Below are 13,256 nucleotides of genomic sequence, written 5' to 3'. Positions count from 1 at the left end.
TCGAATTCATGCGAAACGATAATTTTGCTCAAGAACTTTAGCAGGGATTCGAACAAATTTAAAAGAAGACCAAAAAAGCAGACTGAAGGGTCGGTGGCGCCATCGGTTGGCGTGCGCCATTATTAAATGACCGCTGTGGTGTCCGCCTCCCCAGCCGCTGGCTCCGTAGCTCGAATGGCAATCACAATCATTCGCGGCGCCCACGACAAAAAGCAACAAAAAGAGAGGAGTGTCTGCATTATTCGCTGGCCGGAGCCGCAGTGAAAGTTATTTACGTTACTTACTCATTACGCGAGCAGTGAAAGTGGACCTTCTTCCTGATGGCCTCCTAGGAGCCGCCGAAGAAGCCGAGAGAGCAGTCGCCGGAATGAATCCCGATCCGGACGATAACACGAACCTGACTGCCCAGGAGCTTCAGGTGCTCTCCGAGTTGGACAGGTACCGTCGCGGCCGACGCCGAACCGCACAATCCGCTAACCGCTCTTCTCTTTTGCAGCCGGCAGTTCGGCTTCCTGAAGCTCAACTCGCAGGAGCAGAGCAAGAAGAAGGCTTTGGTGTTGAAGGTACGGAGCACGTAAACAAACGCTTCTTGTCCGCCTGGCGAACGCGTTGCTCACCGCTTCGCCAAAAATGGCACCGGTTCCGCTAGTCCAGTTCTGAATTCGCCCCTATTCAAAATAAAAATCAAGAACTTTCAAATTGTTAACCAAAATTTGTAAATCTTAAATTCAGTCTGCCGGAATTTACAACTGGTGCCTCTTTGGTGCTATTTTCATTGACGCTAAAAATTTGCGAATCAATAAAAAAAATTATTGGAATTTGTCTAAAATTAAGATAATATTAACTAATTTTTCCTTTCCAGGCTGTAAAATGTCTCGAGGGCATGATTGTAGCAGCTCATCGGCAGAGGGAGCGCAGTCGAAGGCCCGAGCTGCCTTCGTCGACTTCGGACAGCACGCCTTCCAGCACGGTGCCGGACACCGAGCCGCAGGACAAGCATTCGTCTTCGAGTTCCACTCCGCAGCCGCAGGACGGCAAGGAGATCAACATCGACCCAAAAACCTTCTGCAAACTTGGTCACTTCCATTTGTTATTAGAAAACTATTCAAAAGGTTCAAGGGTCAATTCAAACTTGCGTCTGTTGGCTGATAATTATTTTTTTCCACAGCTATGTCAGCATATCAGAAGTTTCATAACCTGAAGCCTGACCATTGGAAGGATTCGGCGTTTTTATACGGGCATGGATTAGTCTACTTCCATTTCAACGCCTTCCAGTGGTGAGTACAAAAACAAATTTTCATCTCAAAATTTTCTTTCATCACTGATGAATTTTTCCCACGGACTTATTAGCAATAGGGATTATTTTCAAGGTTTTTCAGTACGGGCGTTTTTAAATGACTTTTTATAGTGTAGGCGAAAGGAGTTTCACCAAGAGTTACGGTTGAATTTACGAGGCCCTCGCTCTAGTTTCAGATTTTTACTATTGCAACACTTGCATTTTTAACTAAACAGAGCGGCGCTTGCTGCTGCTGCTGCCCATAGAGCAAACAAGTCGTTAATTTATCCTCAAGTGAGAGATACCTACAAGGTAAACTCACTTAGAGCCCTGACAAAATAGGTCAGAGCTTTTCATGTTTGTCTTTCGTTAGAGGAGCAAAGTCTGAGCCAGAGAGTTTATCACCCTAGAGATGAACTCCTTCATTTTTTCAATGCATCGTCTCGAAGGGGAATCAGAAATTATTATTTGGTCCGCATCCTTATCAGCAACGGAGCTATTACGCAATTATTTCAGTCGTGCAGACGAGGCTGATTCAAAACTCGCATGCAGCCGAGTGGGAGGCGACGGGCAATTTCTGTTATTTTTTTTTCACTCGGTACTGAACACAGAGCCGTACGTACACCGACGTGCATTGTAAAAAGAAAGAAAGAGGAGGGACGTGGCGGCGGGCTCTGCACAAGGTCAACAGTCCAACAGCCCCACTTGGTTAGTTGGTTGGTGCACGGAGGTTTTAAATCCAGATCGGGTACTCTCGTTTAAATGCCGCAATGGTCGGTTGGATGCTGCGATACTGCTCGGTACAAGCGCTTTGGCAACAGCAAAAAAGTTGAGATTTCAGTGCCCCCCTCATTTTTACCTTACTCGTTGCCAAGTGCTCAAGTTGTGAATCTTAGACTTGAATTTTTCATATTTTGAAAAAAAAATCAAACCCTATTGCTTTTTAGCATTCATGAAACAATATATTTTGCTTAATAATTTCCATGATTTAAATTCCTGGCTTCTTTTATAACGAAACCTAAAAAAGGATAATTATACCAGGTACGCCATACCTGTGTGTTGGACTGACAAAGCATCCAATTTGATTTTGTTTCAAATTTTTGCAAAATTAGGTCTCGGTTTCCTGTTTGATAAAATTTTTTGAAAACTATTAAAAAATTTGTGTCGCTGTTTCCCCCTTGCAAAACATCAAAGAATAATTTTAAAAAAAATTATTATTTAAATTTTTTTACATATAATTTTTTTAAATCATTATTCGACGAACTAATTGAATTTGTGAGCCAATATTATTTTAAAATTCATCCGTTCATTAAAAAACTTATATAATTACTTTGACAGGCACTCTTGGTACTATTTGTGGTTTATATGAGTACAAAAGAAAGTGAAAACAAGCCCCACTTTTAGTCTGCCAGTCCAAATTTAGAGCGTCGCCCTTTCTACTTTTTTCTCCGCTTTGAATTTGGGCCACCGCCCGCCTTATCTTGCTCGCTGATAAAAACGCCGAAAAATTAAGTCATCTGGTTATTTGTTCGTCCGCCGCTGGGAATCTTTTCTTTCTGGTCTCCGAGTGCAAATTATAAACACGCAGGCCGCACGTAACCCCTCTTTTGCACAGCAGTCGGTTTTTCGCGCTCAAGGTCGCTCGGCGCCTTTTTTACGCCAAGTCTGCTCTGCTGCCGGTGGTTCGGTGGACGCAATCGGCGAAACTAAAGTAAAAAAAGGAAGGACCAACACCTGTTGCCCACTCGAACAATGCCCCATTATTCGGGCGCACTGAAATTCAATCCGGCTTAACGGGTCAGAAATTTAAAAAAAAAAATACTTCCTGGAAATTATCCATGGAAAATTTCTGCTTCGGTTTTCATCTTAAGTATGACTGAAATTTTGACTGAAAAATAAGCGTTCCAAACTTAAATGCGCTTATTTCAATTTTCTTTCAAGTTTTCTTTGAAATAATTTCACGCAGTGCATTTTAAATTTCCCTCTTTCTTTTGCAACGCGATGAAGTTCCGACGCTCTCCACCAGATGGCCAACAGCGTCGAGTCGAGCGCATTTTCAAAAATAATTTATCCCACTGCAATCCCTCCCTACCATTTGGAGATGCATTTTGTTGCACTCAAGAAGGACTTCTTGGTTGCACTCGTCTTTAGTCCATAAATGTTACGTAACCGATTTTTGGCTCCGAAGCAATGGAATAAAAATAATCTATTTAAAAAAGTGCTTCCTGAACGGAGAACATCCGGTGCCTAAAAATAGAAAAATGTGATCTGCTTGAATGATGGAGCATAACAATGCAGAGAGATACACTTCATAAATAGAAGATACTTTTTTGTGGAGGGTTGACTTTTGAACTTTTTTAAAGATTAAAATGAACGGATATAATTTTTTTAACACTGCTAGACAACAAAGTAGTGAGGCAAAGTGGAAGAAATATACTTGATAATATATATTTTTTTAAATTTCGTTGTTAAATAAAGTCTCAAAATTCTTAGTATGTCTTATCAGGATTTATACATATCAATTTCCTCAAAAAATAAAAAAATATTAATTTCAACTTTTCCTCGTCTATGTATTTATGCATTTTTAATCATTTAAAATTTTTCTTAAATTCATGACCAAATTATGGTTCCTATCAAAATGTTTTTTAGTACAAATATAGAATACTAAAGTAAAAACAATTTCATTCTTAGAAACACGACATATTATTTTCCTTTTTTATGTCCATGTCTGACAATTACAGAATGAGGCAAGCACCAAAGTTTTATTACAGTGCAGTGTCAATGCCACTGTCGGTCGTGTTGATTCGCACAAATTAGCGGACAAAAGGTGCACAATTACTGCATCGCTGGTGTGCATGTATGCAGATGTAGAGATGCACTCTGGTGAAAAGTACAAAAGCATGACGTCGTGCAAGTCGGGTTGGGTGAATGCACTGCGCTCATTGAGCCAGCCGGCCGCCGACTGACAGTACGTGCTGTGCTGAACGCCGCACATGGCGGTTCGCCCTCCGCCTCTCGCGGAATAGCACCGTGGCCTTAATAAAAGCTAACAACTAGAGTCTTGGGTGGCTTATCGGAGGACAAAGCTCATTACCGCTCAAAAGGAGTATGCAAATCGGCCCTATTACTAGACTCTGATCGAATGAGAGTGGCTCTTTGAAGTGTTTCGTCGGGCGCAATTCGTCAGCACTGATGATCAAAAGCAACTCACGAAGCCTAAAAATTAGTTTTAGCAGGACCAAGAGGAACGAAAATCCTCAAAAGTTCATTCAAATCTAGAAATCAGTTGTTTATATAATTAAAAAGCAACAAGTGTAAAACTTCATTTTATAAAAAAAAAATTTCCCACAAAATATTTTTAAAGTTCATATTTTTCCAATCAACCGCTCATTTTTCCTGTCAGTTTCAATTTGAGTTCTCTTGAGATGGAAGGGCGCGGGGGCGGTGTCTGCAACCTGCTCGACGAGTTTGTCGACCTGGTTGCATAAGCGTCCTCGGCGATTTCCACACGCTGTGGCGCCCTAGCCGGTGTGCTGCTTCTGAAACGCGCGCGGCGATTTTCGCAACAGAACGAACAAACGATCCATCTCGCCACTCTGGCAGCTGCAGCGATCAAGGCTTCGCTCCATCGTCTTAAAAAATTATGCAAATTTAGCCAGTGCACGCGATTCCTTCTCGCGTCGAAATGTGAAAAAATTTCCTCTCCCGCGGCATTCACGAAAAGTGGCATTGTCGCATCAGCTGTTGAGTGGCGAGCACGCTCTCTTGTCGCCCGCCTGCCTGCTCAAATTAATTTTGATAAATGACGCAGATTACGCGTCGAGCACGGCACTTGCAATTATCCACGTTGAAACGCACGTGGAATAAGGAGAACCCACCCTCGGAGGTTCATTTTTCGCTAATTGAGCATGTTGTGCTCGAGTGTGAACGTCAAAAGCGTGGATAAAGTGGAAGCTGTTGTGTTTTTTTTAATAATAATATTTTTTATTATAAATTAAATAAAACAAATTTTCAAAATACTCCCGAATAATATTATTTAATTCACTTTCAAATTATCAGAGAAGATGATAATATTACACAGTCAACAAATTAATGAATTCGCTGACAACTCATTTGATTATAATCGCATCGGCAAGTTCAATTTATTAATGAAGTAGCCATTGTCGTCGAATCGGTGATTAAATATTTCCCATGCCAAAAAGGGGTTAATGGCGCATTTCGGCGTCGCCTCGGGGGGTGGCAGCCCCCGAGCCGTGTGTGTCCTTCTGACTCATCCGCCGACGGATCAACCGCGTCCGATTTTTTAATGATTCCGCGCCACCCGGCAGATTTGGTTGGCGCGATATTCCACATGGCAACGTCGGTTCTCCCTTGAAAGTTGCCGCATCCACCCTGTATCGATTAGAGGGGACGCCGGGGTGGGGCGGCAACCGAGGAAGGGGTGTCCGACCGCCGGCCGTCTTCCTTCCACCCCGCGTGCGTGCGGGGTTGCCGAGATCCGTGCGTGCACCGCCTCTCTGCTGGATTCGCACTTTCGGCGCCTCCAATTTGCGGCGGCTCTGAAAATCGACTTTCGATTAATTATTCGCGGATTCGTGTTTGCGCCACGGGAGTTGCGATATTGAAATTTTAAAAGTGCAAAAAGAGAAAATTACTACATAAATCAAATGAGAGGAAATATATTTCTTAGTAAGTAAGAAAGTTTGTTTGTAAAATATCTAAAATTCCTTAATTTAATAAATTGAAAAATGTTTATTTTGATCATTTTATGAATTATAAAATAAACAAAGAAAAATTTAATTCCTCAATAAAACTATGCGTTCATTAAACAGTTATTTAACCTGATATAAAAATTCAAATTTGTTCATATTTATATGATTATAATTAGGAATCTTAAAATCTATTTTCTAGGGGTATTAATTAAAGTTTTATCTCAAATTTTCGATTAATTAAAAAGTTCTCAGCAAAGGTGCCGGTCACGCCCGATATCAAATTTAGATTGGCTGGCGTCGCTGCCCCTCTCATGAATCTTCTGGTGTGACGATGAGTTGTTTCGTTCGGTGTTGTTATATTAATGTATTCATTCGATCGTCTTGGAATGCCACGCTGATGAAAATGACCAGTCAGCCGAGCGAACTGGGGGAGGAATCCTACTATGTTGTAATCCAACAGAGAGTGAGATTAGATGAAGCACACAGAAAGAAAGAAGTGCTTTTCTGGCTGAGTTGTTCGTTTTCTGCTCCAGATGAAACGGCGGGCACAGGATATGATCTAATTACCAGCCGCCTTTTTTCTTCCCTCGCTCTTGATTGACGATTTCCCAGTTTGCTTTCCTCCTTCACGATGACTTTCTCAACAAGCCAATAATGCGTAAATAAAAAGCGGATCTCCTGCTAGCCTTAATCAAAGGAAATCATCGTCAATAAGATTTAGCATTTCAAATACAAAATGATTTTTGATAATTTTTCATCAGCAGGATGAAATAAAAATTAGAATTTGAAGTAATTTAATAAAATTGAAATAAAAAAAAATCATTAAAAAATTTAATTGATTGAAATATTCAAAGAAGCATAATAAATAATTTTTAATCAAAATAAAATTATATATTAATGTCATCTGCGCAAAGTCGCTTTTTTATTTATTCTGGATTGGTTAACGAATAAATAATTAATTAAAATGTAAAATTATAAGTGCTATTATTTGAAATTAAATACTCAAACGTTGATTTGCTACACACTGAAATGCCTGAGTTGTTCGGTTTCCGGCCTCTTGGCGCAAATTAAAAATTGGCGTAATCCATCCGAGCATAATTATATACGCGCAATTAAAACCCCTTGCTCTTGTGAACAAAAGGACCACATTGCTGCTGCGTCTGTGCGCTTTTGATTTCCACGTGCATCAAAAGGACAACGTGCGCACAATATTTAACAGCACCTGCAAAATGAATTAAGCTGGCAAAACAAATGCAGCGGCGGCACTCGGCGCGAGAGTCATGAATGAACAATAATACGGCACGGTTATGTACACGCCGCGCTCACTCGAACACTCACATAAATGAGCGCACAAAACACACACTGTCTCGCCTTTTTGCAGACACTGCCGGCGTGGGATTCGTTGAAGTGAAATATATATATTTTGCGCCGAGCACAAGCTAGGCCCACTCTGTGCGAAAACAAGACCATTCATAATTCCGAGCCCGCCCTTCTTAATTGTTGCTCGCGTTTTTTTTATTCATTTTCCGTCCACGCAGCTGAGCGTGGAGATTCTTATCGCACGCGGGAGCAATTTTGTGCTGCATAGTATAATATTTCATACTAAGAAACGCAAACAAAGCTTGTCGAAAATGTCACGTGTTGCGATCGCGCGTCATTGACCAAATTGCTCAACCTTTGCTCGCTCGCTGCAGCGCTTCGAAGGTCGGCCTGTCTACTTTTATGCATTTCTAAAATGCACTCTGCTGCGTTCCCAATGTAAAAGTGTATAATAGAAATACCAGCAAGCAATGAAAGCAAAATGCAAGACACGTGCCTGGCAATTAAAGTCTCCACACTCTCAAACGGTAATGGAAAATGGCAATGAGTTTATCAGACTTATGGTGTTTTCCTTGAGGTAAAGATAATGAAAAAAATGACATAAATTTTTTTCTCTTTGCTGAGATGAAAACTGGTGGAAAATAAAATTGATTTAATTAATCTCCACTTTTGTCCTGCAACAATTATGCGCCAATAGTTTTCATCCCCTCTGAACTTTGCGACTTGCGTAACTTGCTGCTTGTCACCTGTATCGCCCCTGAGCTATTGTTGAGCCGAAATAAATTTATCGACATCAAGTCAAAACATGGGAGCACCCCACTTTCCGGTCGTCCCCTCGATCGTAATTTCACATTTGCGCTCTCCTGAGCCAGCAAAATGATTCCTTCCTAAAACTTATCCAATTCGAGATCCTACAAACTAATCCTGAGCAATGGAAAGTTTATCTCTTCATTTATAAGTGAAATTATCTGACTTTAGCAATTTACTGTAAAACATCTTCCCGTCAAGGGGAAAAAATTATGAAAAACGAGCTGCTAAAAATAATTACAAGACTTTATTTCTGAAGATAGAAGCAAAAACTTCCAATTTTGAACTGAAGCCAAGTACCTAAGAAGTTAGAAGAATTTAAATTAAAAAAATATACGAGGTATTCAACAACATCATATAAATTAAAGGCTAATTTTTTCAAGTCCAAGCCTAGGCAAAGCTATTCTTGTTTCTAATTCTAAATTCATGAGCTGGGTGCGTCTCTTTTACTCCATCCGACAAGCATAAAATACGCCGGCATTCGTTTTTTACCCAAGTGCACAGCACAGCGAGCAGGTAGCGGTGGAGGACGTGCGCCTAGGGGGGAGCCGCGTGTGTGTGTATTGGCGGGGGGCGAGGGGGGCCCGTCTCTCACACAAAGGGAGCGTTGCTGCGACGGGAGGGGAATTCGGCCGGTCGGGTCAGCGCTCGCGAGCGACGGTGGCGCCGCGCCGCGTCGTCCGCCGCGCAACTCGCCGCCTTTAAAGTGCTTCGGCGCTCAGCTCAGTACGCGGAGGGCTCTTAGCTGGCGAGTAGCAGCCACCCAGTCGGTGTCCGTGTCGATCGGAAACAGAGGGACACCCGTCCGTCCCCGTTGGCCCCCGACGCCCCGTGTGCTCCCGAAATCCTCCTAGCCGGATTTACGCATAAGACTGATCAACCACTGCCTGCTTTTGGACTAGCTTTGCGCCGAACAAACTGCCCGACCTGCTCGCTGGTAAGACAACGTTTTCTATTTAATTACACCAGACTTTTGAAGTAATTGATCGAGTGGAAATAATAATTGTGTGTGTGGGAAAAGGCTCGAAGGTAATCGCAGTGCATCTCGGAACTTGCACTTTTAGCCGAGTAATTTGAGGTAATGAACAGTTGCGCGTTACGGCCAAGGATCACAGGAACGGGTTCGTGACGCTCAAGAACTGAAATTAAAAAAATTAAAACCCTGGAGATTTTTTGCCGAGGGAGCAGAAGGTGCTCTCGAGATGGCCATAAGATACCCCACCGATTGCACGCCGCAAGACTTATCAAGCTTTCACTTCCTTGTTTATATACTGCTAAGAAATTTTATACTCAAATAGAGAGAAAGAGATTTCGTGTCAAATAAAAAGCTCGCAGCTTTTATATTCGAAGCTTGAAAATCTACGCATTTATTAATATTTTATATAAACAAGTGGACGCAGCAGGACGTTATATTTTTTCCTTTTCAAATGAAAAATGATTGTTTCGTGGCGGCGGAGGGAGGAATTAAGGCAGAATACAAATGAGCACCGCGTGTAGCATTTTATGCCCTTTTTCGGCTTCCGGTGCGGTCAGCGGAGGAAGTCGGAGCGCTCGGCCTGGAATTAGCGCGCCGATTATTAATTTGTTTACTCGCGCGAAACCTCCTAGCTGACCGATAAGGAGGCATCAGCTGACGGTCCGCGGTTCGTTGCCAAGCAGCGGGCGGTCCACGCTGGCTTGCTAATCAACCAGCACGTGCACTGAACAATGCGCTTTAATTTCGCCCTTGCCGAAGTGACGTCGTCGGTCTCTCCGGGTCGAGGGCATTGCGGCTAGTGTCAAAAATCTAAAGCATGGAGAAAAAAATTCCGTACAAATTTATGGCCCCGGAAAGGGACGCTTTTTCACTTTTCAAGAAGCGTTTCCATTGATTCCAGGTAGTCACGTACGGGTGTATTGAGCAAACAAACGCCGTTTTATTGCAGTCGCGAGGGTTAAGAATTATTATTGAAGCTTGGGCAACGCGAGCTGGCGAGCGGATAAACGTATAAAAAGGAGAAGGAACTCGTGATCATTTTTTGTCGGGCCGTTCATCACCACAGGTATATGTAGGGAAGAAATGGTATAGTAAATCAGAGGGCAGCTGCTATTATCATCGTGGTTGCCGCGCCGGCGACGTGGCAACGCCGCACCGCCACCAAAATAGGCCTTTGTAAGCAAAGGGGATGCAAGAGGGTGTCTTCGCTGGCTCCTTTCCTCCCTGCTCGTCGCTCGCCGGCTTTGTCATACACATACTTCTTTCTTCGGTGCATGCAAATGAAAAACTCACATTTGTGGGTCACTGCCGGAGATGCCAGCACATTCTTCGGCAACAAAGGGTTGGAATCCGCGCCGCAACAATCGCCCGCTAATGAAATGCCGCCGATGGAAAACTGGATTTTTTACGCTAACGAGACCCCTTTTTTAAGCTAGTTTCATTTCCTATTTGCTCGGCAACGAGTTTTTTTATGGGAAAGTTTGGTTTTTTACTTAATCAAAATCTAGTAAGTTCCCATACCTGTCAACAAAGCACAAATTACTTCCACTTTCGAAAATTATTTGAGACACACTCGACGCACATGCTGCATCGCGGCGCTCCTCCCCGCGCATCATTTTCAGCCTAAATGGGCCATATTTGAATAGGCTGACAGTAGTTTCCTGCCCAAAGTGTGTGCATGTGTACGTTTTATAAGCGTCTGTCTGTCGCGCCGCGATATAAAATACTCGCACATCCCGGGAGAGGAAGCAGCGCGGCTCTTGCACTGTCTTGTCCGATCCCCCATACACGGCAGTATGAAGTTTCACTCTCATCTCTTCCGTTTTTCGGGGACCTTGGAGTGAACAAAAAAATGCACCCTGATATAAAAGGAATCCGGCACATTTGATATTTAACGCTGCCCGTATTGTTATTTTGCAATATTGCGCTCCTTTGACTCTCTCCAAAAATTATCTACCTTAGTCAGGTTTGTTTTTTTATTACGAGTCTATTAGCGAATCGCGTGGGTACCTCATTGCTGGCATACCAGCGATGGCGTCGTTTCTTTTTCTCCTCCTCTAGGATCTATCGCATGTATTTACCGAGGCGGTGAACCAAGCGAGCCACGCGGTTCGCCAGCCAGCTAACTCTCCTGACTGCTTCGCGAGAAAAAGGCAAGGTCGTTCAACCTGCGAATTAACAGCACAAGCGGCAGGTCGGTTTCTTTCTCACTCGGTCGGCGGTTCGCCTTTTTCACCGGCGCAGCATCCAAGCGCGCTTTTCGCCTTCTCAGCTCGCGCGAAATCACGGTTGAAAGCGAGAAAAGCTAGAGGATGAAAGTCTCCGCTTGCGAAATCTTGATTTTGAGCCAAACTCGCTTTCTAGCTGAGGACAATGAGCAGTTTTTGAATTTAAATAGCAATAAATAAACTAACTAATAGGCATACCGCGTGATTTCTTGATAATCACGAACGCAATTGCAGTTTTTTTTTTACTTTCCTTGATTGCGTTTTTCCTAGAAATCCTTGAAGGTGATAATTATTTTTTGAAAAAACCTGAAGTGCACTTTTTGCCAATTAAGAAGTTTTATTGGTCCCAGCCAGGATTTCCATGCACAGAATTTGCTTCCCGCGCTGACGTAAGTGCACGAGCAGACTTTCTGCTTTGCTCCCAGGTGGAAAAGGGAAAATAATAATGTAATAAAGAGGCCGCCGCGTAGGAGTCTTGAGCGCCGGCTGTGATGCAATTTTCCTGATAAATTTACAATGAGGTGCAGACCCTGCTAGCTCCTTCGGTTTTTTATCCCTCGGCTGCATTTATATAATTCTTCTGAGCCGCGAGACGGGCAGATGTTGGCCAATAAATGGAGAGGAGATGCACACCGTCGGGTGCTGCTGCCGAGGCCCACCTGCACTCTTAACACATCTCATGCAGGTGATTTTCTGCTCGGAAGCAGAGCACTTACTTTTAGTCCAGATCAAAAAGTAAACCTGAGCAGAATCACGTACGCATTTTGGAAGAATTTTTTCACATCCAACAGTCTTACAAAAAATAAAAAATAAAAGTTGTTTTTCTAAACTTCCAACAGCGTGAATAATTTGTTCTTGGCCTCGATTTTCCTTTTTCTCTCTTTTTATATGTGGTGACACTTTGTGGCTCATTGGGTGTCCAAACTTGACGGTTTTCCTGAAAACCGCCAGCAGCAGTTCAAACTGTGGCCTATACCCTTTGTCTCGCTTCAGGCCGACCTTTTGTTCTCAGTTGCTGGGCATTTTTGTTTTCAGTATTTGTACAAGCAGTGCTCATCGTACAAAGAGCGCAGTCAGCTCAGAGAGCAATAAATCAAGGGGCAGGCCACCTTTTGTGTTGCGCGAAACGAAAACACCCGCGCTTTAACACAACCGAGCATTACTGTTGACCATTGCTAATGCGCGTGTGCATGGAAAATTGGGTTTACAGTGCGAGATTTATTGTGTCGCACAGAGAGGAAGAAGCACAAGATGCATGGGAAACTTTCCAAGAGTAAAAAAGGAAGCTAGCGTTTTTTTATTCTTCCACTGCATCCTTTTCAAATAATAGAGAAAAAGCATAAAAAGGCAAAGTTAAAAATTTGTGCGTTGACAAGGGTGAAATATTTCTTTGGGAATAATTTTTTCTACGCCTGAACCTTTTCAATAAAAAAATTCTACAGAAAAATTTTAACTATAAATCTAAGAATTTTAAAATTGCGCAACTTTCACTCCATTGTATTTGAAATTGACTAACGTTTTTGTGCCGTGTCATCATTTTCCATATTTGAGCGCAACTTAACGATGGGTCTCGTTGATAAGCGAAAATGCGTCGCCCCGCTGATTGTGCTAATTCGCCATCACCGGTATGCGCGCATAATTGCACGCGCCGCACCTCCCTCTGTACACATAAAAAACTGAAAAAGGAAGGAACTCACGGCCGTAAAAGCCGCTTTGTTTTTATTTTTCGCGTCACCATGTACAGCATAATATAATATCGCGGAGCGGCGTGTGTTCTCCTCCGTCCGTGTTGTGTGTTTGATGCACTTATTGCAGGTCGACGACCCGCCGCCGCCTCGCGCCGCCTATTCTCTCTCCAACAGGCGGACCACGCTGCGGATGGAGAACAACGCGGCATGCTTTGGTGCGCGCTTGCATGCAGCTCTCGCGGATGCTTT

General features: G+C 43.0%; 1 protein-coding gene across 3 annotated transcripts in view; it reads left to right on the top strand.

The window, feature by feature from the left end:
• Positions 1-158: 158 nt before the first annotated feature.
• Positions 159-13,256, top strand: part of LOC132201252 (lysine-specific demethylase 6A) — a 32,868-nt gene continuing 19,770 nt past the window's right edge. For all 3 annotated transcript variants that reach the window (XM_059627266.1, XM_059627267.1, XM_059627265.1), the window contains exons 1-4: positions 159-438; positions 497-563; positions 863-1,112; positions 1,169-1,277. In XM_059627266.1, the coding sequence (XP_059483249.1) occupies positions 368-438; positions 497-563; positions 863-1,112; positions 1,169-1,277 (497 nt within the window). In that variant the 5' untranslated portion in view covers positions 159-367. The remainder of the gene's footprint in view (positions 439-496; positions 564-862; positions 1,113-1,168; positions 1,278-13,256) is intronic.

The sequence above is a fragment of the Neocloeon triangulifer genome, unplaced genomic scaffold (assembly GCF_031216515.1).
Source record: "Neocloeon triangulifer isolate White Clay Creek 2 clone unplaced genomic scaffold, ASM3121651v1 ptg000014l, whole genome shotgun sequence".
Lineage (NCBI taxonomy): Eukaryota > Metazoa > Arthropoda > Insecta > Ephemeroptera > Baetidae > Neocloeon > Neocloeon triangulifer.
This window is presented reverse-complemented; position numbering and strand designations above follow the sequence as displayed.